This window comes from Cercospora beticola, chromosome 5, assembly GCF_033473495.1.
Source record: "Cercospora beticola chromosome 5, complete sequence".
Taxonomy (NCBI): domain Eukaryota; kingdom Fungi; phylum Ascomycota; class Dothideomycetes; order Mycosphaerellales; family Mycosphaerellaceae; genus Cercospora; species Cercospora beticola.
Genome location: NC_088939.1, coordinates 3,044,664 through 3,066,106, shown reverse-complemented (window position 1 = coordinate 3,066,106; position 21,443 = coordinate 3,044,664). Strand labels below are relative to the sequence as shown.

Sequence of the window (21,443 nt, the reverse complement as noted above, 5' to 3'; positions counted from 1 at the left end):
AATATGTCCCAGATGAAATGCATCGCGTTGCGGTAAGGTATCTATCTATAAAACATATGAAACACTAAAACTCTTTCAGCAGCGCACCTTCCATCCCAGGTTTCGCGAAATTCTCTACAAGTCGTTTGATCTCCACGACAATGCTCTCCACCCTCTCTACGTCGAACACCGTTTCATCGTACATCACTGCCAACTTATGCCTTCCCTCTGGAGCCTTCGCAACTTCTACCACCAGAGCATACGGCTGATACATTCGCACCCGGCTCTTGGCCAGGATCAACCATCTCATCTCGTCTGGCGCGCCCGCAGGTTCGAAGGGCTGGAAGAGGAACAAAGTGCGGTTGCCAAAGGCCTGGCGATCCAATCCAGCAGCGGCGTAAATATCATGCAACCCCACGTTGCCGTTCTCACTCATGGCCCAGAAGCCGTCTTGAGTGGCTTGGAGGAAGTCTTGGAGGGTGCAGCTGTCTTGATCGATCTTGTGCCTGACGGGAAGGAAGTTTGCGAGCGTGCCATTTATCGTGAGAGGATCTGGAAGGTCGATATTCCTGCCTGAGAGCAAGTAGTCAAAGTTTACATCGGAATCTCCGCTGGCACGGCTGAGCCAGAGCTGATACGCGGCCTGGAAAATCGAAGACTGGCTGACTCCTGTACTGGATACGAGGTCATCAAGCTGGGTGTCGATGAGACTGCGCTTGGCTGCCGTGATTTTAGGTGAAATGGCCTCGGACAGGTATGCCGACCGGCGGTCAGCCATGGTCTGCTTCCAGAAATCTAGTGTTTGCGCCTTGTCGGAGTTGTAGATGTGGAAGGCGAAGTCCTTGAATTGGCCATGCGGCGGGATGGGTTGACCGGCAAGAATGGCCCCAAAGTGGTCATCGAAGATACGAAGAAGCGTACCATCATACACGGCGTGATTGAGCTTCACCACAGTGTCGAATGAGCCGTCGGGATACTTGAGCAAGGCGAACTTGATCCAGGGTTCACCAAACACAAATTTTTCGGCCCAAAACTTCTCGATAATCTCAGTCGACGCAGATTCCGACGCACAGTCGATGACTTCCAGGCGCGGCTTGTTTGATCGCAGAACGACACCGACCCAGTCCCCACTGGCAAGACAGAGCCACGAAGTTCGCAATATATCTTCGATGCGGATAAGCTCTGTTGTGGCTGAGATCCATTTGTCCAAGTCCGTTCCAGCAGGCATGCGGCGTACAGTCATCAGCACCCACATCTGCTCATCACGCGATCCTTGTGAGGCGAATTCAGCTTGGCCTGGCGGGCACGGGTAGACTGTTGCGAGGGTCAGCAATGTAAGCCTGAGCGGAAGCGATCACATTAGGGCAAACCACATACCATATTCCACATCAGACTCCCAATTGAGACCAGCTGCCTCTGCGGCAGCCCAGGCCTCTGTAGGAACGACAAACGCCGGTTTAGCCTGCGAGCTCCCATTGGCACTCTTCGCTTGCATCTTCGCTGCCATTTCGTCGAGTCGGGAATGCTTGAGGATGTTGTTGACACTCAGAGTGAACTTCTCACGGCTGACATGGCTCGACAGCGAGATCGCAGCGATCGAGTCGCCTCCAAGTGCTCTGAAATCAGCTTTGCGTCCAATGTCAGACAAGGGAATATTGAGCACCGCGCTCCAAGCCTTTTCAAGGACAACTTCGTTTTCAGTCTCTGGTGCCTCGTGAGCGTGTGAAGGTCCTTTGCAGAGGCTATACTGGCGCATGAATGCCGCGTCCAACTGCTCAACTTGCTTCTTGAGGGTCTTTCGATCGACTTTGCGACTTGGAAGCTTTGGCAAACTACCAACAGGCAGCACAACACCTGGTATCATGTATGGCGTCAATCCGGAATGTGTTAGACCTTCGCGGAGGAGTTTGATGTCCTCGGCGTGCTCTTCAGCGTCCCGAATGGCTGAGGATTCCGCAGTATCGAAAACGCAGAATGCCACAAGAGTGGGCTTTCCATTGACAGTTGAGACTACGACTGCGCTTTCTTCGACGAGTCCCGTCTTCAAAAGTGCCACTTCAATCTCGCCGAGTTCGATGCGGTGGCCGTGGATCTTGACTTGGCCGTCTTTCCGACCTAGACACGAGATCTCACCATTGGGAAGCCAACGTGCGAGGTCACCGGTACGGTACAGCTTGTCGACACCCAACTCTTCGCCGTCCACAAATGCGGCACTGGTCAGATCAGGCCTGTTGACGTACCCATCTGTGACTTGAGGCCCAGCGATGCAAAGCTCACCGACAGCTCCGTATGGTATCAAGGAGAGCCCGTCCGGGTCAACAATGAAGGCCATCACTGTTGGGAATGGTGCACCGATGTTGGAGATCAGATCCCCTTGCTGCACGTCTTTCGTCGTGACGACCATGCTGGTCTCGGTCGGTCCGTACACGTTCAGGATCTGGTGATCGGGTCCCCAAACAGAAACTACATCACTCGTCAAAGGCTCGCCGCCAACGATGAGCGTCGTCATTGTAGGAACTTCGCTTGGCTTGAGCAGTTTTGCCACAGTTGGCGTGATTATGGCTTGCTTCACTCGCATTGACTGGATCTTGCCAGCAAGATTGGAGAGCATCTCGTCCTGGGGAGCCATGCAAAGTGTGCCACACGTAGAGAGCGTGTTGAATATGTCTTGCACAGAGGCGTCGAAGACATAGTTCGCGAATTGGAGAGTGCGCCATGCTCCTGCTCCGCGACCCTCGGCGACTTCCATGCTGGTCACTGCCGCTGCAGCTGAACGATGCGGAACCTTGACACCTTTCGGAGTGCCCGATGAACCAGAAGTATAGATGATGTAAGCGAGGTCCCCAGGCGTCGTTGATACCACCGGCCCTGATGTGTGAGATGCTCGGAGGTCCAATTGGTCAATCATGATCGTAGGCAGGTCATGATGCGAGCAAAAGTCAGCATGCACGGAATGCATAATCAAGGTTTTAGCCTCAACATCGTTCATGATGAACAAATTGCGCTCCACTGGGTTCTCTGGATTCAACGGAACATACGCGGCGCCAGCTTTCATGACTCCCAGGATTGCCACGATAGTGTCGATGGACTTTTCCAGAAGCAGTGGAATTCGATCGCCAACACGACAGCCTTGTTCTATGAGATGGTGCGCAAGCTGATTTGCTCGATCGTCCAACTCGGAGTAAGTGACCTGGTCTGCGCCATTCCAGTCGATAGCAACTGCATCAGGAGTTTTCGTGGCGTGAGCTTCGAAGCGAGCGTGCAACAGCTCCGGAGCAGGCGTCTTGAGTGTTTTCCGATTGCTCAAGGTGTTTTGCAAATACTCTCGTTCTGCCGGTGCTATGACATCCATGCCACTCAGCTTTTGATGCGGGTCTGCAACGATCTCCTCGATAATGAGGATGTACGAGTCAAGGACGTAACTCAGGAGACGACCATCCATACGCCCGGATAGTCGGAATACCAGCTGCTCTGGAGTTTCCTCCACCTCCATGGTCGTAAAGGCATTGTCCCACGACCACTCTGGCCCATAGCGCTTGAAGACAGCTTCTACGCTGGGATCCTGCTGTGGACTGATGAGGATGTTGAGAAAGGTATCAAAGAGACCCTGTTGTAGGCCCGCAGCAGACAGTGCATTTCGGAGGCCGTAATGAGAATGTTCGGCAACTTGCCTGACGGCGGCACCGATGGATTTTGCCATGTCTGCAGCTTTCTGCTCAGGATCAATCGTTGTTCTCAATGGTGCCATGGAGAGTGTTGGGCCGTCTATGCGGTCGATGTTGGAAACAGGGGCATCTCGACCAGAAAGGGATGTCATGAATGTCACATCCGCGTGGCCAGTATGTTTGTACAGCAGAATGGCCCATGCAGTGTACAGGATTGCCCCGGTGGTGAGGCCAAGAGTCTTTCCTTGATCGTGTATCTTTCCCAATGCGACTTTGCGCGACAGCTTTGAGGTCTGCGTACTTGGGTGATGGTTGAGCATCGTTTGCTCTGCGCCAGTGAGCTGTTTCTTCCAGAATCTGCGAGAGGCTCTTTCATCCGAACCAGAGATATGGCTGATGTACCGCTTAAATGGAGCTCGCGGAGGCACATCGAGTCCCTGATAGATCCTGGCGACGTCTTCGTACAAGAATCTGTACGACCAGAAGTCAAAAAATGAATGGTGCATTGACACTACCAAGAGCTGCCTCGAGATCAGTGTGATGCGAAAGAGTGGACCTTCCATGGACATCGGAATAGATTCATCTTGGGCGATGAAAGTCTCGAGGTCTAGATCAGTCTCGGTCCATGGCAGTTTTGCATCTGATCTGACGACTTGGAAGATATCTCGGCCGTTCACGATGAAGCTGGTCTTGAGTATGTCGCTTTGCTCGAAGGCGGTCTCGAAACTGCGTTTGAGTTTCTCCAGATCGAGGCCTGACGCATCCCATATCCGACGGTAGATGTAGTGGTCGTGCTCGGTGCCAAGAGATGAGAGTAACTCTTGCTGCAGCGCGGTTGCTGGGTACGCATCGATCACGTTTGGATCCACAGATAGGCTCTGCTTGAGATCCTCGCTCTTGATCAATTCGAATGGTAAGAGGTCTTGCTCCTCGTTACCCACAAGCTTCGTGTACGTTGATGACGCTTGAGCGATGGACATCTCAGACAAGATGTCGTTCAGAGTAGTCTGCAGCCCTGCCTTGCGCAACTCTTGGAGAGCTCTGATAGCCTGGACCGAGCTACCCCCGAGGGCAACGAAGCTATGCTCTCTTTTGATCAGTGATGGATCCAAGTTCAACACCTTGGCCCAGATGCTTGCGATCGACTGCTCCATGGGGTCTTGCACGGCAGTGCTGCCTCCGGTAGTTGCAAGCGACTGTTCCAACAATTCCTCGACAGTCATACCTTCGACCATGTTTCGGAAACGGAGCAGATCTGCCTTGCCGTTGATGTTCTTGGGGACCTCCTCCAAGCGCAACCAATAAGATGGTATCATATAACCTGGGAGCAGAAGTTCTGCATGACGTCGAATGCTCTGTAGCGTAGACGTCCAGTCAGCGGCTTGTACGACAACGCCCGTCACCAAGGCTCTCCGCTGCGCAACATCGGCAGCCACAGTGATAGAGCTTCGAATGTCCTCGTGTTTGATCAATGCCGCATCAATTTCGGCAGGTTCGACCTTTTGACCAGCAATTTTGGCTTGGAAATCGATACGACCCAGGATCTCAATGGAGCCGTCATGACGCATCCTAGCAAGATCACCGGTACGATAAAGTTTGCCTCTGCCGAAAGGGTTGTCGATGAACACTTTGTCAGTGCGTTCAGGATCTGCCAAATAACCCAAGCCCAGCTGTGGACCAGCCAGGCCAAGTTCGCCCGCGACGCCTGTTGGTGCAAGCTCCGTCGTGCCTGGCACTAGTACATATACGCTTGTGGTGTCTGATGGTCGCCCGACGACCCTCGGGTTCGACTTTGACGTAAGACGAGTGCCGAAGTTGAGCTGGGTCACTTCGCTCAAACCATAAGTGTTTCGCAGGTCGACATGATCTGCCCATTCCGTGACCAAAGCTGGTGAGATATTCTCTTTTGGAACACCACAGGTCAGCGCATGACGAGATGTGCGGAATCTGAATCAAAAAGACATACCTCCAACTAGAGTGACCTGCTCGAGTGTCGGAACATCGGATGGCCGGATGGTAGAGAGCGCCGAAGGGGTAATACCCAAACTTTGCACTCGCATGGATTGGATCAGTCCAGCTAGATTACTCTGTATGGCGCTCTTCTGTGCAACGATGAGGGTGCCGCCATGGACCAGCGTCGAGAGCATGGTACGTTGCGCCGCAGAGAATGTGGGATTATAGAAGAGCAACCAGCGGTTCCTGCCATTGAGGTTGTGGTAATGCATGCCGTTTGTTGCTGCACGGTGGGTAAGCACAACGCCTTTAGGCTTACCCGTTGAGCCGCTGGTGTATATGATGTACGACTTGTCGTCAGCGCTGATTGTCACTTGCCGATTGTAGCCATCGTGCATACTTTGCGATTGGCGGCACGCGGTCAACAGAATGTCCACCTCAATTGCATTTGCGAAGAGCTCGGCATATTTGTCGTTTGCAATGACGACCTTGGCATCAGAAGCGGCGACAATCTGTGCATTTCGCTCGGACGGACCGTCAGGATCGAGCACGGTGTATGCGGATCCAGCCTTCAAGATGGCTAGCAGAGTGACGATCAAGTCGGTGGAGCGATCCATGCAGACAGGCACGATGTCACCTTTGTCGATTGGCAGTCTCCGAGATAGCCTGTTCGACATGATGTTGAGTTCGTCATACGAAAGTTTATCGTGTCGTTCATTCTCAATGGCGATTCTGGTTGGATGTTTTCTTGCGGTCTCCTCGAACAGATGCACAATTGTGGAAGCATGCTCGGGGTTATTGCTGCGATTGGCACGAACAGTCGTGAATTGCTCTTCAAGAGAAGCGAGATTGATGCTCGAAATTGTTGCGTGAGGGAGATAGGGCTTCGAGAGCGCACTTTGAAGCGCCACGACAAAGTGTGATAGTAATATCTCAGCCTCACGGGGCTCCACTGTTGACCGTGCATGCAACGAGAGCTGCAGCGTCGAAGTGGATGAGATGACCAACACCAGTGGGACAGGTGGTAAATCGTCCAGCTTACCGAGCGGTGTCAGGGAGTAGTAGACCGCGCTCTGCAAAGCCTCTGGCAAAAGATGACTTATCTCTGCCAAGCCGAAATAGCCATGTCGAAAACATCTCCGATGGAAATCCTCGATTGCGGAGACGAGATCCACGAACTTGGTGTCCGGGCTGGTGGTGATCCGCAACGGATAGATGTCTGTGCTTCTTAACTCTCCGAGTAGGCTGCAAGCTTGGTTGGCGGCACCGAACACCGCCTCTTCCGATGTGGTATGGCTTTGAACAACAATAGCCCAGAGTGCCTCGAAGAGGATCTTACGCTCAATGCCACATTCCTTCTCCACCCTATGCAGTTGATCCTGCAACTGCTTGTCGTCTAATTTCAAAGTGAAGGTGCAATCTTGGTTGGATATGTTGTGCTTGGGCGAGGTGGTGAAGAGTGTCCGCGAATGTACATCCCGAAACGCTTCTGTCCAGAAAATCTGTGCCTCACGAACGCGTTCGATCAGTGCTTCCCGCACACTGAAAAGCGGGCCCGTGGAGAGCTCTTCGACCCGTACGTCCTTCATTGATGCCGATGTGGATTTGTAAGAAAGAGTGTGGAGGAATGATCTTCAGAGCTGCAAATCTGAGGGGAAATGGCATTCCAGCGGTCGATTTATCAGCTTTTCATGTTGGCATTCGTTTCCTGCTCGGCTTGGGCGACTAGTGCCGACAACGACAATCAATGTTGTCAACCCACTGTTTGTTGAGCTCATTGCTCAATGTCGCCCTGCATGCGTAGTCTCCGAGTATTCGCATGGTCTTGCAATCCAAGCTGGTGCACAACTGCCCCAACGCCGCTGTTTCGTGAGCATATCCTGGTGCCTTCGGAGCGTTACTCGGGGTCTTGGGGGACGTGACAGCCCCACACAATTCGAGCAATCTGAACAGTGTCGGACAAGCGAGGCGAGCTGACGAGCGAGGTGAGTACTGGGTAATGCGAGTTCGCGAGCGGAACGACGATGTTCGTGATCCGAGCGCGCAATCCATAGGCCGCAAAAAGATGGCATATTTCTTTTAGGTAACGAGTGAGCAGCTGTGAGCCCGAAGGGCGAACGAAGCGGTGGTGTCTCCCAGTCTGGTGTTGACTCTGCATCGATGGGGAATCGACGTAGCAGGTACGCCCCTAAGCGATTCGATTCACGCCCCTAGGTCGCGGTGTAAACATTCTGGATTATTAACCCGTGATAGTAAGCTATATACGTGTCGAATTCAGTTCTACTAGTAAGTTACTATAAGTAGGTTAAGGGTGTTACGAAACGTGCCTCGTTTACCTAATGCCTAAGGTACCTATTTACTTCCTTAGCGCCTTAGCGCTCGTTCTTTATATTTAGTCTCTCGCGCCTCTACGCCTCTCTTAGATACCTCGTACGACTACGTATCTCTCTATCTACTCGTACTCTTCTTACTATTACGCCTTCTAGTTATAATAAAGAGTTTACTTACTTATTATAAATTCGCTTTCTTTAGAAATATCTCGGATATACTATACTATAGTAGAAATATTCTAAATACTAGTACTTTATCGTAGCTATTAAAAATAAGCTATAATAGAGTACTAATAATCTAGAAATCTAATTTGAACTTCCTATAAAGCTAGATATTAAACTATTAATTAGTTAATAGTATAGTTAGATTTTGTTCGATATAATACTTAGCTTTTAGAATCTACTACTATCTATACTTTATTATATTACTAGGCTACTAATAAATTTAAACGAATTAATTTCTAATAGAAATTAGTATAGCACTTTTCGTTTTAGTAGATATACCCTATAATAACTGCAGATAGTAGCAGAACTAGGTCCTATTTAGCTGGAGTAGCACGCATGGGAAACGAGACACAGGCTAACGCCATTATCTGCTCGCAATATCCGACCTCGAAGGCGTTATGCTCGGATGCCCAAAGCGAAAGTCACATCCCGTCGGTTGCCGATAGCGATGGACCCAGGGGTGCTTTTGAGGCTGTACTGCATGACCATCCACTCACTAGATGCGAGACAATGACAGATGTCAAGTCTCATGACATGTCCGACGCAGGCTGCCACGAATGGCGAGTGCAATGCACGAGGTGTCGTTGCATGCAGCAAGAATAGAGTGGGCGGGCGGGACGATCCGAACATCATCCGACGATTCACCCGTCCCACCCGTCCCTTGTAGAAATCCACCACGCTAGTGTAAGTCTTAGAACTCTTGTTCGCAATCGTGGCAATATGACCCATAGCACTAAGGATAAAAGCCGGGGCTGGAGGCTTGTCGCAGATCTGAGGCCCATCGGAACGCCTTTTCCGCGGCTCGCGTATCGCCTCCGGTGGCCTCGTTGGCCCTGCAGGAGAAGTTGGCAGCACGGCCTTCAATCTGTTGTGCTATACGCTCTAGTATGTTCCCTTTAGCGCCCTGGATTTCTAAGCAATGAGCTGTTCCGTGCAGGCAGTGCAGAGGCTCTTTGAGGCTTTTGTGTCGATCCAACGGCACACCAGTCCTTCGCTCGACGTCTCCTTGCTTGTTCACACCTCACAGTCTTTGACATTCGTCTATCCTGAGACGTAACTTGTTGAACATGGCACAGCAGCTTGCGGAAAAGTCCAACTCTGCTTCGAGCAGTTCCTCTTTGGAGGCACAAACGGTACCCATTCCGCCAGCCCAACCTGCAGCATCCTCTGCGCCTCCAAATGGAGGACTGAAAGCATGGCTACAAGTCCTGGGCTCCTTCATCTTGTTTTTCAACACTTGGTGCGTGTTATAGTAGCACTTGAATGAGACGAGGTACCAATGATGACTACAGGGGACTTGTCAACAGCTTCGGCGTCTTTCAGACATACTACACCACTGATATCCTGAGCAACGTGTCGGAATCGGATATCTCTTGGATCGGATCCATCCAAGCCTTTCTGTTGCTTATCATCGGTGTTGGAACTGGGCCCCTCTTTGATGCTGGATTCTTTTTCCACCTGCTTTGCGGAGGAGGGTTCCTCATCATCCTCGGGCAGTACATGACAAGTCTGTGCACACAATACTGGCAGTTCATGCTGGCACAAGGAATCACCGTTGGACTTGGTTGTGGATGCTTATTCATTCCGAGCGTCGCCATCGTTTCAACTTACTTTACAACGAAGAAATCGTTCGCCACAGGTATCGCAGCCAGTGGGAGCAGCATCGGTGGCATCATCTACCCAATCGTGTTCGCCAGGTTGCAACCGCGGATCGGTTTTCGCAACACCAACATTGTCATTGCCTCGATCATGTTGGCGACAACCTTGGTATGCGTCGCCGTGATGCGCGTCCGTGTCCTGCCTCCTCAAAAGCGTCGTTTGGTTGATCTGCAAGCCTTCCGCGAGCTGCCATTCACCGCATTCAGCATCGCAGAATTCTTTGGCTTCATGGGTAAGTCAAAGGCGTCACAGAGAATGCGACACGTCCTTCAATGTTGCATATGCTGACTCTAGTGTAGGCATGTACATCCCATTCTTCTATATCCAGACCTTCTCAGCGGACAAGGGGATCACAGGAGCAACTCTGGCATTCTACATGCTTCCTGTGCTCAACGCGGCATCTGTGTTTGGACGTATCATCCCGAACTTCTTTGCCGACAAGACCGGTCCATTGAACATGCTCATCCCGACGTCAGCACTTGCAGCTGTCCTAGGGTTCTGCTGGATTGCAGTGGATGGCAAAGCAGGGCTTTTTGTGTTCTGCATCTTCTATGGTCTGTTCTCGGGCACGTTCGTGTCTCTCCCACCCACCACAGTGGTGAGCCTCTCTCCAAGCTTGTCAGTGGTTGGAACTCGGATGGGCATGAGTTTCTCCTTCGCGGCCTTCGGCATTCTGGTGGGCAATCCAGTGGCAGGCGCTATACTGAAATCAGGTGGCTGGCTCGGTCTTCAGCTTTTCTGCGCATGTTCAGTGACAGCAGCGACGGCTGTCTGTGTTGTCGCAAGGTTTGGCAAGGCAAAGGGTCTGATGGAGAAGGCGTGAAATGGTGCAGAGCGGCAGTTCAGGAATAGCATCGTTGGAGCGTTCTCACGAGAAAGGACAGCTCAACATCTCCTCGGGAGCCTGAGGCAGCCGAGGAGAGATTGACCGGAGTGATAGAGAAACTTTTGGAGCGTTGCAGATCGTTTCGTCTCGCAACGCCAGGTGGGCCATCAAGACGGTGGTGTATGTTTGAGTGGATGTTCTAATGACTCCCATAGCATCTGAAAGTACATTGATCACACAAACCCAAATTTTACACGCTCTTACTCGCTACAGTGATCTCGATCGACCGCTCCAAAGCAATCAAAGCTTTTGAGCTGATTGCCAAGGCTAGTGGTTCCAAACAAGGACAATTTCAGTCAACCAATCGAGCCACTGGTGCTGAGTCACTCCACCGCAGTGTAGAGTCGGCATACATAATCAGTCTAGGCGATCCAGGTGCCTCCTTTGTTTTCCGCATCAAGAAGTCTACACATGTTCTCTTCAGGCGAAAAGCGCGTGTGCACAGATGATGTACAAGCCGAGAGGATTTGGTTGTAATTATGTATATGCGTCTGTAGATGGTTGCAATTGAACAGCAAATCGACCGATCGTTCGAAAGTGGTTGATGGATGATGATCACTTGACTTGCTTGTTCAATATCCTCAACAGTGAGTAAATTGATCACGCATCTCAAGTTATGCACACCATGACCCACATCCTTGACAATCTCCACGATTTCAAGACATGTGCTCATCCTCCGCATCTCCATTGGTTTGTGTAGTGCATCACAGGTGTCTCGGAGTCAGAGCAAGGCGTAATAGCTGTGGATAAACTCATCATTGCGATCAGGATTTCTGCCATCATTGCACGAATGCGAACCTTGCAATAGCCATGCTGTCTTGCCGACGACTTTCCGCATGATACCATGATGGCCCTGAATGAGGTTCTGGGAGCAATTGAAACTGCATGTCTCAGACCAGTGTACGTTGAGTATCCAAGACAATAGCGTGTTAATGAAAGGGCCGAAAGGTATCAATGGCCTGCTACTGGCACGATGTGTTCGATAGTGTAGTCGTCGCCGGATCGGGGTTTTCACGAATTCTCGAGACCCTTCTATGGCTACACGTGGATGTTGGCTTAGCAGACTGTAGTGGATCGTACAATCAAAATGGTCCCATGACCCCATGTCCCCATGGCATAGAAGGTGGCGACATTGGAGCATCAAGCTTGTTACGAAGTCGCAGCTGCAGGCACACAGTGCTAAGCTAATGACCATGTGTTCGAAGCATTTGAGCCCGGACCGCAAGCAGGGTCAAAGGCCCGAGCTTAGCAAAGAGCTTGCGCCTGCTTTTCTTCTCGCTATTCTGCTAGCTACCGGGCAATATAGGCGATACTTGCAAGAGGTGGAGATCTTCGCGAGGCCTTAGGTCTAAGGATCCACAAGAGAAGAACAGAGCCCACCTAGCGATAACCCAGGCTGTTCAATCCGATGTCGCCGCCGGTAGATGAAGTGTTGTTGCGACTGCTGCGACGCAGACGTGCCTGCTAAAGCTGAAGCCCAGGTGGATACGGATAATGCACGTAACCTATACGAGTCCAAATCGCCTAAACAGGAGGCTAGTAATACAAACTCTACTTTTGGTAGAAGAAAGATCTAGCGAGTTATAGAATAGACTGCGTATAAGATTACTATTCTAGTTTCTCGTTTGTTATAAATAGTAGAATAAGAAGTATATTACTTTTTAACTAAGATACTAGTAAAGAGAATAGTAGTATAGTAGTAGTAATAGAAATTTATTAATTGTTTAGGAAATTAGGCTACTAGGATTATTCTATATATCTACTAATTCTAGTTAGTAGTATAATGTCTTTAATTTAAGCGTAGCTCTAGTAAACAAAATAATAGAATTCTTATTCCTAGAACTACTACGCCTCTACTAGGATATCTTACTCTAGGTCGCATCGCGCTAGCCTAAACTCCGGCTAGGATAAACCGGACAGTGGACGGTCGATCCCATACCCTTCTCAGACTGGAGGAAGTTGCCTGCGGGCAGCCTCCTGATCGGGCTTCGCGACAGGCCCGATTCGACCCACCTGCCTCAAAACGATACCAGAAGTAGTAGTGGAAGTTGCATCCACACAAGGGTAAAGCACGTGCGAAGAGGCTGAGAACAGGGTAGGCTCGATCCGCGTTGACTGTGTGTAGTCTGTCGATCACTGTGACGACAAGTGTCTTCACTAAAACTTGATCGGCAGATGTGCCACGAGGACCCATGCAAATGACCTGCAGTAGCGAGAGCCTAACACGCTGATGGTCTTTCCAATGGAGACCCACAGGAGTTCACAAGGCTACTTCGGTTCGTACACTTCAGTCTCGACTCTCGAAACGCTCGAAGATGCAACTTACTGTTAGTGTCACATTGTCGAGATCGAGGTGACGAAAAATTGCGTGCGTGTCGACATCCGCTAGCCGTGCTAGCATTGTATCGGACGGACTATGGGAATTGCAAACCGAAGACACGAACAACGCATCACACTATCGAGTGATGGCGCAAGAAGCCGTAGTAGAAATGTCGAGCCAGCAGCGCGGACAATTTTACGATCAGCTCAGCAGCAACACCCTCATCGAACCTGAGGCAACACGAACAAGAAACATTGCACACCATGGCCAGCTGGAACGAACGCAAGATCACCAATGAGCATCTGCTCCCATACGTCGAAGCCGACAAGGCCTCGCCAGAGGTCGCGGCGGCCCTGAACACGTTGCCATTCCAACGGAACATCTTCAAGGTACGAGCCCAACGTCCATGTCGGGCCAGCGATCAGACATTTGACACTTTCACAGCTGCTCGCAAACGCTCCGGTTCAGATGCCCCTTTTCATGAAGCTGTTGGCCTCTTGCTGGAGCCCGAACAATGCTTTGCGAGCGAGCGAGTATCAACTGATCGTGCTTCGCACGGCTGCGACTTTGAACGCTCCGTACGAATGGGATGTCAATGAGCCTGTCGCACGGGTGTTGGGATACAGCGATGAGCAGTTTGCTGCCCTTCGCGATGCAAGCAAGCCACTCCCTGCCGAGCTGTTCACCGCCAGGAAGCGCTTGCTGGCTCGTTTGGTGGAGGAGGTCAACGCCAACAATATTGTGTCTGTGGATACTCTGCGCGAGGCCAAAGCCTTGTTGGGCGACCAGGTGGTTACAGAAGCATTTTTCTTGAATGGAGTTTATGGCTTCCTGGCTCGCTTTATGAACAGTGCACGCATCGATTTTGACGAGCCGATCCCGGGTCTTGAGGACACGCTTCGAAAGTTCAATGCTGCTGCTATTGAGAAGGAGAAGACATACGTGGACTGATACGGCCTCTTTCCGATTGAAAGCATGTCAGGAATGATCAGATAGACCTTGAATATGATTTTAAGAGTTTCACTGCGTTCTGTCTTGCCTTCTCATCAGGCTCTTGGGAACAAGAGTCCGTCATTGCCGATGTTACTTCCTGTCTGATTCCGACTTTCGAATGGCAGATGCGTACGACTGTCTTTCTGACACCACTATGCTACCAAGTGTCTGATTGCAAGCGAGCATTGAAAAGACACATCGAACACAGAACCACGTTGGCAGCAAATTGCGACAAGCCAGTCGAGCTGAGATGGAGATACGTTCTGTCTATCATTTTACGATCTATGCTTCGGGAATGACAAACACTGCCTTCCTAGTTCCCACTGCCCTGTTCTGCGCCGCATGCAATACGTCGTGTACGATCCTCTTCGTACTGTCATCACTGTCCCCCGGCAGACGCCACTCGTCAACCCGTGGCACCCGTACGCGCTGCTCTCGCAGCAGTTCCACAAACCAAGTCAACAAAGCCTCCACCTGTGCATCGTTGCGTAACGCCAGCTGCTGTGAGAAGCGGAAGTTGCGGAATTTGATCTGTTTCCAGAAGATCTGCTCCTGGCTGAGCCTCAACTGTACATTTGCACCGCCCAGCGAGCCATAGTTGACGTACGTCGCATTGGGAGCCAGGAGGCGTACCAGACGTTCGGCACTTGGACCCCATACCGCGTCCAATGCCAGCTTCACGAGCTGTCCCTTGACTGCTGCCGCGAGCTTAGGATCTGCGTCCTGTCCGCGTTCCTCCAGCTCCTCTTCACTGACGACCACCGCGGCGCCGTTTGCAAGCAACAGCTCGCGCGCTGCTTCCAGTTCCTCATGACCCCGAGACCGCACCACCGCAATGGCGCGGCAGCCTCGCAAGCGAGCAAACTGGATCGCCATTTGAGGGATGACGCCCAACGCAGCGTTCACCACAATCCAGTCTCCAGGCTGCAGAGTGACCATGTCCTCAACGAGTAAATAGCCTGGTGCAAAGCCCATCTTGAGCAACGCTCCGGCGACGGGCTCCACATCCCGGGGAATCTTCAAGAGCGCATCAGCCGGGAGGATGGCGACATCTCGCCAAGTTCCCAGCCCATGACGCTTTGGCAGCACCACATCTCCGACTGCCAGCGATGACTTGGTTCCTGGTCCGATGCTCTCCACGCGAGCCACTCCGTCGTTGCCTGCGATTCGAGACCCATCGGCGGTGCTGTAGACAGGCTGAATGGGATATTTTCCAGCAATGGCCATCAAATCTTGTGGATTGACAGGAATGGCAAGAAATTGTATCAAGACGTCGCCCGCTGCCAGCTCACCACTCGAAGTCTTCTCATCGTCATATTTCTGTACTTGAACCGCGGATGCCGTATCCGCTGAGGCGGACGAGAAAGTCAAGGCAAATGGAGCCATATCTGATCTGAATTGCGACTTGTGTTGCGCTGTGCTTGTCGAATCTCTGCTGCGAATGCTTCTTCCATCTTCTATACATTTGTAATCTCCTTCCCATGTACAGGCTGCTGTTTGACAGAGTCGCATTGCCGTTCATGGAGCCGGCATATTCCCACGTCGCCCCACTTGTGTTGGGCACATGTGCAATCACGCAAAATGGGCCAGGAACTGCAAATGCCAAACCGCCACGTCTCGCAAAGCATTCGCCAAGTGGAGAGTTCTTGTTAAGGCGACGCTTGCGTCGTGTAGATCAATTGCGTCTTGCATAAGACCCTGGCCAAGGCTACTGCACGTTGTCACATAGCCATCAAACGCTAGCACGGACGCTACGCGTACCATGTCTTAACTTCGACTGCTCGTGAGACAGGGAAGCCAAGAAATTGTAGCACCGAAGCAGAGCAACTGCGCTCTCTCGAGAACATAATAAGGGCCGGAAGCGCCTGGTAAGACAAGTCATTCAACCATCGCCATTCGTCAATATCATTAATCATGACGCAAGAAGAGCTGGCTCCGAAGCGAAGTTGGGAAGAAATCGCTCGCAAGAAGCGTGCAGCGATCGCGGCATCTCTGCCCTCGCAATGGCAGGTTCAGAGTGTCCCTTCGGCCGATTCTGTCCCTTCTGCTTTTGGGCTTGTTCGAGAGGGACTGTCTCCCAAAGAGATCGAAATTACCGAAATCGAATCTGCGAGCAAGCTGTTGTCCCGCATCGCGTCAGGCGATCTGTCGGCAGTCGAAGTCACAGAAGCTTTCAGTCATCGTGCAACCATCGCTCATCAATTGGTAAGCTTCATTTGAGAGCGTCCGGCTGTGCATCACCGTACTGACTTGTGATCGTTGCAGACCAACTGCTTGAGTGAAGTGCTCTTCGCCGATGCCAAACAACGGGCTCTTGAACTTGATGAGCATTATGCAAAGACCGGCAAGACTGTTGGTCCTCTTCATGGTTTGCCCATTTCGTTGAAAGATCAATTCCGCATCGAAGGCGTTGATACATCGCTCGGATATGTTTCCTGGCTTGGCAAGCCGGAGACCCAAGAGACTGAATCGCAGCTCGTGTCTGACCTTAGGAAGCTGGGGGCAGTGTTCTATTGCAAGACAAATGTCCCGACAAGTTTGATGGTACGTTGAGCTCCCCCGTGACGTGCGACGTCGGATCACGACACAGACTCACTTTGATCTGTCTGGTAGGCGATTGAAACGAACAACAACATCGTAGGGTATACCAAGAATGCGCACAATCGACTACTCTCTTCAGGAGGCTCGTCAGGAGGTAAGCGAGATTACCAAATCATGTTCCCACGAGGTGGCATACGTGCTGAGTGTTCCGTCTTGAATAGGGGAGGCTGCGTTGCTCGCCTTGAGAGGTAGTATTCTGGGCATTGGGTCCGACGTTGGTAAGTTGTCGTGGATGCTCTCGCTCTTGCATAGTCTGATCACTGATCCGCAACGCTTTACAGGAGCATCCATTCGTCTTCCGTGCGCCTTCAACGGCATAGTCGGACTCAAGCCTTCTCACAACCGGACTTCTTGTTTGAGGGTTGCGAACAGTGTGAGTTACCAGCATGTACTCCGCAAAGATCACCGCCGCGGGGGATTAATCATTCACAGATGGAGGGGCAATCCGTCGTTCGCTCGGCAATAGGTGGAATGGGCCACAGCATCCAAGACCTTAGGCTCCTGACCAGGACGATGCTCGATGTGCAACCTTGGATACTCGATCCAAATGTCGTGCCTCTGCCCTGGCGCCAGGGTCTCGAAGACGAGACAAGAAAGAAGATTGCGTCGAAGAAGCTTCGATTTGGCGTGATCAGAAGCGATGGTATGGTGCGACCACACCCACCAGTTGCGCGGGCCGTCGATGAGGCTGTGAAAGCCTTGGTCGCCAAGGGACATGAGGTACTCCAGTCGCGCCTTACGTCTTTCTCCAACACTGCTGATCCGTTGATCTCAGGTCATAGAATGGGAGCCTCCCGCTCATGCAGAAGCATTTGTAAGCCTGGTATGTGAGATCAGACCCGCAGATCAGTCGCCAAACTGATGACTGACTGTTCACAGTGGGACACATTCGCAGCAGATGGAGGAAAGGACATTCATTCCCAACTAGAAGTATCAGGTGAGCCACCTGTGCCAGAGTTGGCCATCTCGTATGGTGAGAAAGTCGGCCATCTGCCAGTCAGCAGCCTCAACGACGCTTGGACCATTGAGACTCGCAAGTATGACTATGGAGTCCGTTACGCTTCATATTGGCAGTCCACAGGCGTCGATGCGGTCATTGCTCCCGCTGCACCAACAACGTCTCATAAGCCAACCAAGGGCCGGTACTTTGGGTACACTGGAGTGTGGAACGTGTTGGACTATTCAGCAGTGGCGGTGCGGTCAGGTACGACCGTCGATAAGGCCGTCGATGTTGCGGTGGCATCGGCAACACCACTCAATCCACTAGACGAAGAAGTGGCAAAGCAGTGTAAGTTAAGCCTCTTTAACCCACACAGCAGAGACTTGACTGATATACCGCACAGATGACCCAGAACTCTTCCATGGCATGCCCATTGGTCTTCAGGTCGTTGGCCAGAGGTTAGAAGAGGAGCAGGTTCTTGCTATCGCGGAGGAAGTTGACCTGATCTTGGGGCACGGATCAACAGGGCTCGATACAAACGCGATCTAACTTCAAGCTGTGGTTGCGAAAGTCATTCAAATTGTCGTTTACTTCTTTTCCCCTCATGCACACCACGGCCTGTGTCTTTTCGATGTCTTTTGGATACGCGGCGCGATAACGCCAAGTATAACGCTGTGTTATCCCCGTTTGGCTGTTCCCGTTTGGCTGTGCCCGTTTCGAAGCAGTCTCCGCGTTGCGGTGTGCAGAGTGTCGAGATGCTTCGACTGGGCTACACATCCGCAAATGCATGCTTCGGCGGAAGGAATGTAGCTGAGGCTGCGCAGAAAACGAAGTCGACGATGTATGTGTCGCAGACAGCGAAAGTCATCATCTTTCAAACACAACGCCGCTTCGTCCATCCCGGAGACTTCTATTCTGCTTCCACGAACGCCTTCAATTCATCCCCTTGCTGATCAAATAAACGCTGCAGAGCGTCTTTTAACGGCAAAGACTGCTGACTGATGTCGTAGTAGAATGAATCATAGCTGACATATCTCGTTCTGCCATTCCCCAAATCAGTCAAGATGTTAGGGTGCTCAGCCTGCTCATACGACTTCCATGCACTGATCGCTACCAGACTATTGCCGTCGACATTGGCGTCTGCGAATGACAGTTGCTCAGTACTTTGTACTGTGTCATTGGTACCTGGAACCAAGCCCTGGTTGGTGAAGATCATGATTGTGTTGATTGGAGGCGGCATTGTGTCTAAGGAATATCCTGGTGTCGGATCGACTTTGATCACAAAAGAATTCCAGGCAGGGTAGTTGTGGAAGTCAACAGTCGTGTTGTAGACGAGTTCAATCGGTGCTTCGATTTCTCGCTCTGTGCAGACTGTGAAGACGATCCCTCTCGAGCCGAACGAGGGCGTGCTTAAATTTGGTTGAGTGCCATCGGCGGCCTTGTTACAGCGCACGTTGATGGACGCACTGAGTCTATTGCGTCCATTGTGCTTGGCTCGAGGCTTGCAAGTTGCTTCGCCCAGAAACAGTGTGAGCGAGCAAAAAGCGTAGGAGCTGCGCATCCTCAATCGTTGTTGTATGTCGTACAGGTCTGGAGATCGTGCGGGGTGCCAGCAGGACTAGGTTCTTATATGCGCTCGATGCCATGTCTTATATGCAGAGTCCAGGATTCGCATCACGCGCGGCTCATTTTGGCCGATGAGTTTCGTGCATCTTGCCGGGGAAATCGGCGAAAACAGCTCGTACGAGGCCCTATCGCTTGGGGCAGGATGTTGCACAAGGAGAACGAAGCTCGCGCCAGTCTTTTGAGGTGCTCCGCTTTAGCACTCCACGATTCGCCACATAGGGATTACCTGCAGCAAAGGCAATGCGGAATGACTCCTCTGTATGCACCAGTTCGGTTGATTGCGGACAGCAAAATGGAAACTCGGAAATATGTCCACTTTGCATCTCTCTCGCGAAATCAATCCCACAGCTACGTCGCTTGTTGAGGCGAAGCGCCTTAGCTACGCTGCACAAGGCGGAGATACGAGGATTGAGAGCGCACTCGAGTTTCCCGGGCGAAGTATGCAATATTAATCCTAGTTTTTGTCTTGCTTTCCGGAGGTAGTCCGGAGCCGGCGATTCATTGAGAAGTGTTGGTGCAAATGGCACTGTGGAGTGGGATGTGCCATTTCCAGCGCCAACACTGAGTTGAGTGCTCCGGAGACACATGCAGCGCTCATTGTGCGCTAACTCAACCATGACTGAAGCGGAAAAGCTGCTATCATTCATCTGCGTGGCGATCTTGATGACTTTTGGATGAGTCGAATTTGAGAAAGTTGATACCTGCGCATGAAGACCAAGTCGGGCGATCGGAATCAGCTGGCCGACGTAGAATCAGCATGAAGAGTCCACAGATGCACTCGTATGTATTGCTTTTAGCATAGTGTCCGTCGTAGTAATGATTGTAGTACATGGTGTCTCGATAGCCGCGCAGGGTTCAGATCCGTGTGGCATGCTGCTACTTGTGCTCGGAATAACGCTTTGTGGCTCACATGGCTCGACAAACGTATGTCTTGTATCATGTCAATTTGTCCTCAGCAGGAAGCGACAGATAGCTCGTCCAACGTCGCTCGCCTCTGATGCGCAGTATGAGTACCGACCGAGTCGAGATGCGTTTCAGAAAGTGCCATGCATACTGTGCGGTCGCCTGAGATACAGAATGTGAGATCGGTGCATATGAGCTCAGCCGCTATCTCCCTTGGCGCAACACATTCGCTCGCAATGCTGGCCGTGAATGGTGTATTTCCAGATGTCCTATGATGCAATATGTCATCTTCCCTCATGTGAAAGTGGATAGTGGTTGGATGGGTGGGTGCGAGTCGCGATCCTCACTAGACGTCACAAGCACGGCTATTTCAACCTCACCTGTTGACAACTCCCATGCACCCTGTGCTATACATGGTGCCGTTTGACATGGTGTCCTGGACCTTGCTAGAGACCCTTTCTTATTTTCATTCGCGGGCTGAAGCCTCACGAGCCACACAGGTGGTATGGCAGTCGAACAGAGAGACTGAGCATGGCAAGGCGTACTATCAGGGAAGGCACGGCCGTCAGCAGAAAAGCATAATCAAATCATGCCACAGCGCCAGTTCTGTGCATGTGAAAGGCGAGAAATCTGTTAATCTGCTCTGCGTCGCAGTCATGAAGCGACAGGCCCCGCAGCCTCGTGGAGTGTCAAACATTCCCTGCCCTCCCACCAGGCACCCTGCGCTCGTTGACTAACTGCGTTCGAGTCACGAAAGTATGCCAGAGTGTTGGAGAGTCGCGCCACAGCTCAGTGTTGCGTGGTCGCAGCTGCAGAGGCTGCGAGCGACGGGATGCAAAAGCTGCAGAGGAGGACGTGATACCACTGTCGAGCTCGCAGCGGTACCGACCGCTTTTGAGACGTGGTGCATCTTCTGCCCTGTGTTTTAACGGTAAAGGTGAAATGAGCTTCGAGTCGCGCCACAAATGGCGTGAGACTTTGCCATACCAATGCTGTTTAAGGCATTTCCAGTATGCATCATCTGAAAGCAATTCCGAGGCCCTTGGGTGGCCTGTTGGATGCTGTACGATCAGCGCATTGGATGAAGGCTTTCCGATACTGCAAGATCAGAATTGGCATGAGCGAATGGGAAGCTCAATGCATGCCATGGAGTGTGCAGTTCCGAAAGATCCACAGGTCGCCTAAACGCGCCACGGCCCACGAGGAGCTGTGTCCGGATTGCAGCTTTGGGAAAAACTCTGTTGCGTCTGTTGGATTATCATCGGAGTGTTGGAGGAAAGACGTCAGAGGCTCCAGGATGTTTAAATTCCCATGAGAGATGGAGACGGGTGATCCTCGTGGTGAGTCTGGGCCATCTACGCGC

General features: G+C 51.6%; 6 protein-coding genes across 6 annotated transcripts; 3 read left to right on the top strand and 3 right to left on the bottom strand.

The window, feature by feature from the left end:
* Positions 1-64: 64 nt before the first annotated feature.
* On the bottom strand, positions 65-7,186 carry RHO25_008478 (uncharacterized protein; the record flags this gene model as incomplete). Its single annotated transcript, XM_023600614.2, has 3 exons — positions 65-1,293; positions 1,357-5,532; positions 5,611-7,186. The coding sequence occupies 3 exons, from the start codon at positions 7,184-7,186 to the stop codon at positions 65-67; spliced, it is 6,981 nt and encodes a 2,326-aa protein (XP_023449418.1).
* A 2,033-nt stretch (positions 7,187-9,219) lies between these two features.
* On the top strand, positions 9,220-10,634 carry RHO25_008477 (uncharacterized protein; the record flags this gene model as incomplete). Its single annotated transcript, XM_023600613.2, has 3 exons — positions 9,220-9,392; positions 9,445-10,043; positions 10,111-10,634. The coding sequence occupies 3 exons, from the start codon at positions 9,220-9,222 to the stop codon at positions 10,632-10,634; spliced, it is 1,296 nt and encodes a 431-aa protein (XP_023449420.1).
* Positions 10,635-13,280: 2,646 nt separating this feature from the next.
* RHO25_008476 (uncharacterized protein) lies at positions 13,281-13,968 on the top strand (the record flags this gene model as incomplete). The annotated part of the gene is made up of 2 exons (XM_065603061.1): positions 13,281-13,406; positions 13,462-13,968. The coding sequence occupies 2 exons, from the start codon at positions 13,281-13,283 to the stop codon at positions 13,966-13,968; spliced, it is 633 nt and encodes a 210-aa protein (XP_065459133.1).
* A 324-nt stretch (positions 13,969-14,292) lies between these two features.
* Positions 14,293-15,396, bottom strand: RHO25_008475 (uncharacterized protein; the record flags this gene model as incomplete). Its single annotated transcript, XM_023600611.2, has 1 exon — positions 14,293-15,396. The coding sequence occupies one exon, from the start codon at positions 15,394-15,396 to the stop codon at positions 14,293-14,295; it is 1,104 nt and encodes a 367-aa protein (XP_023449423.2).
* Positions 15,397-15,924: 528 nt separating this feature from the next.
* RHO25_008474 (uncharacterized protein) lies at positions 15,925-18,100 on the top strand (the record flags this gene model as incomplete). Its single annotated transcript, XM_023600609.2, has 9 exons — positions 15,925-16,215; positions 16,276-16,554; positions 16,624-16,705; positions 16,773-16,829; positions 16,893-16,984; positions 17,044-17,331; positions 17,387-17,434; positions 17,491-17,899; positions 17,955-18,100. 9 exons carry the CDS (start codon positions 15,925-15,927, stop codon positions 18,098-18,100), a joined length of 1,692 nt encoding a protein of 563 aa, XP_023449421.1.
* A 361-nt stretch (positions 18,101-18,461) lies between these two features.
* Positions 18,462-19,112, bottom strand: RHO25_008473 (uncharacterized protein; the record flags this gene model as incomplete). Its single annotated transcript, XM_065603060.1, has 1 exon — positions 18,462-19,112. One exon carries the CDS (start codon positions 19,110-19,112, stop codon positions 18,462-18,464), a length of 651 nt encoding a protein of 216 aa, XP_065459132.1.
* Positions 19,113-21,443: the final 2,331 nt, after the last annotated feature.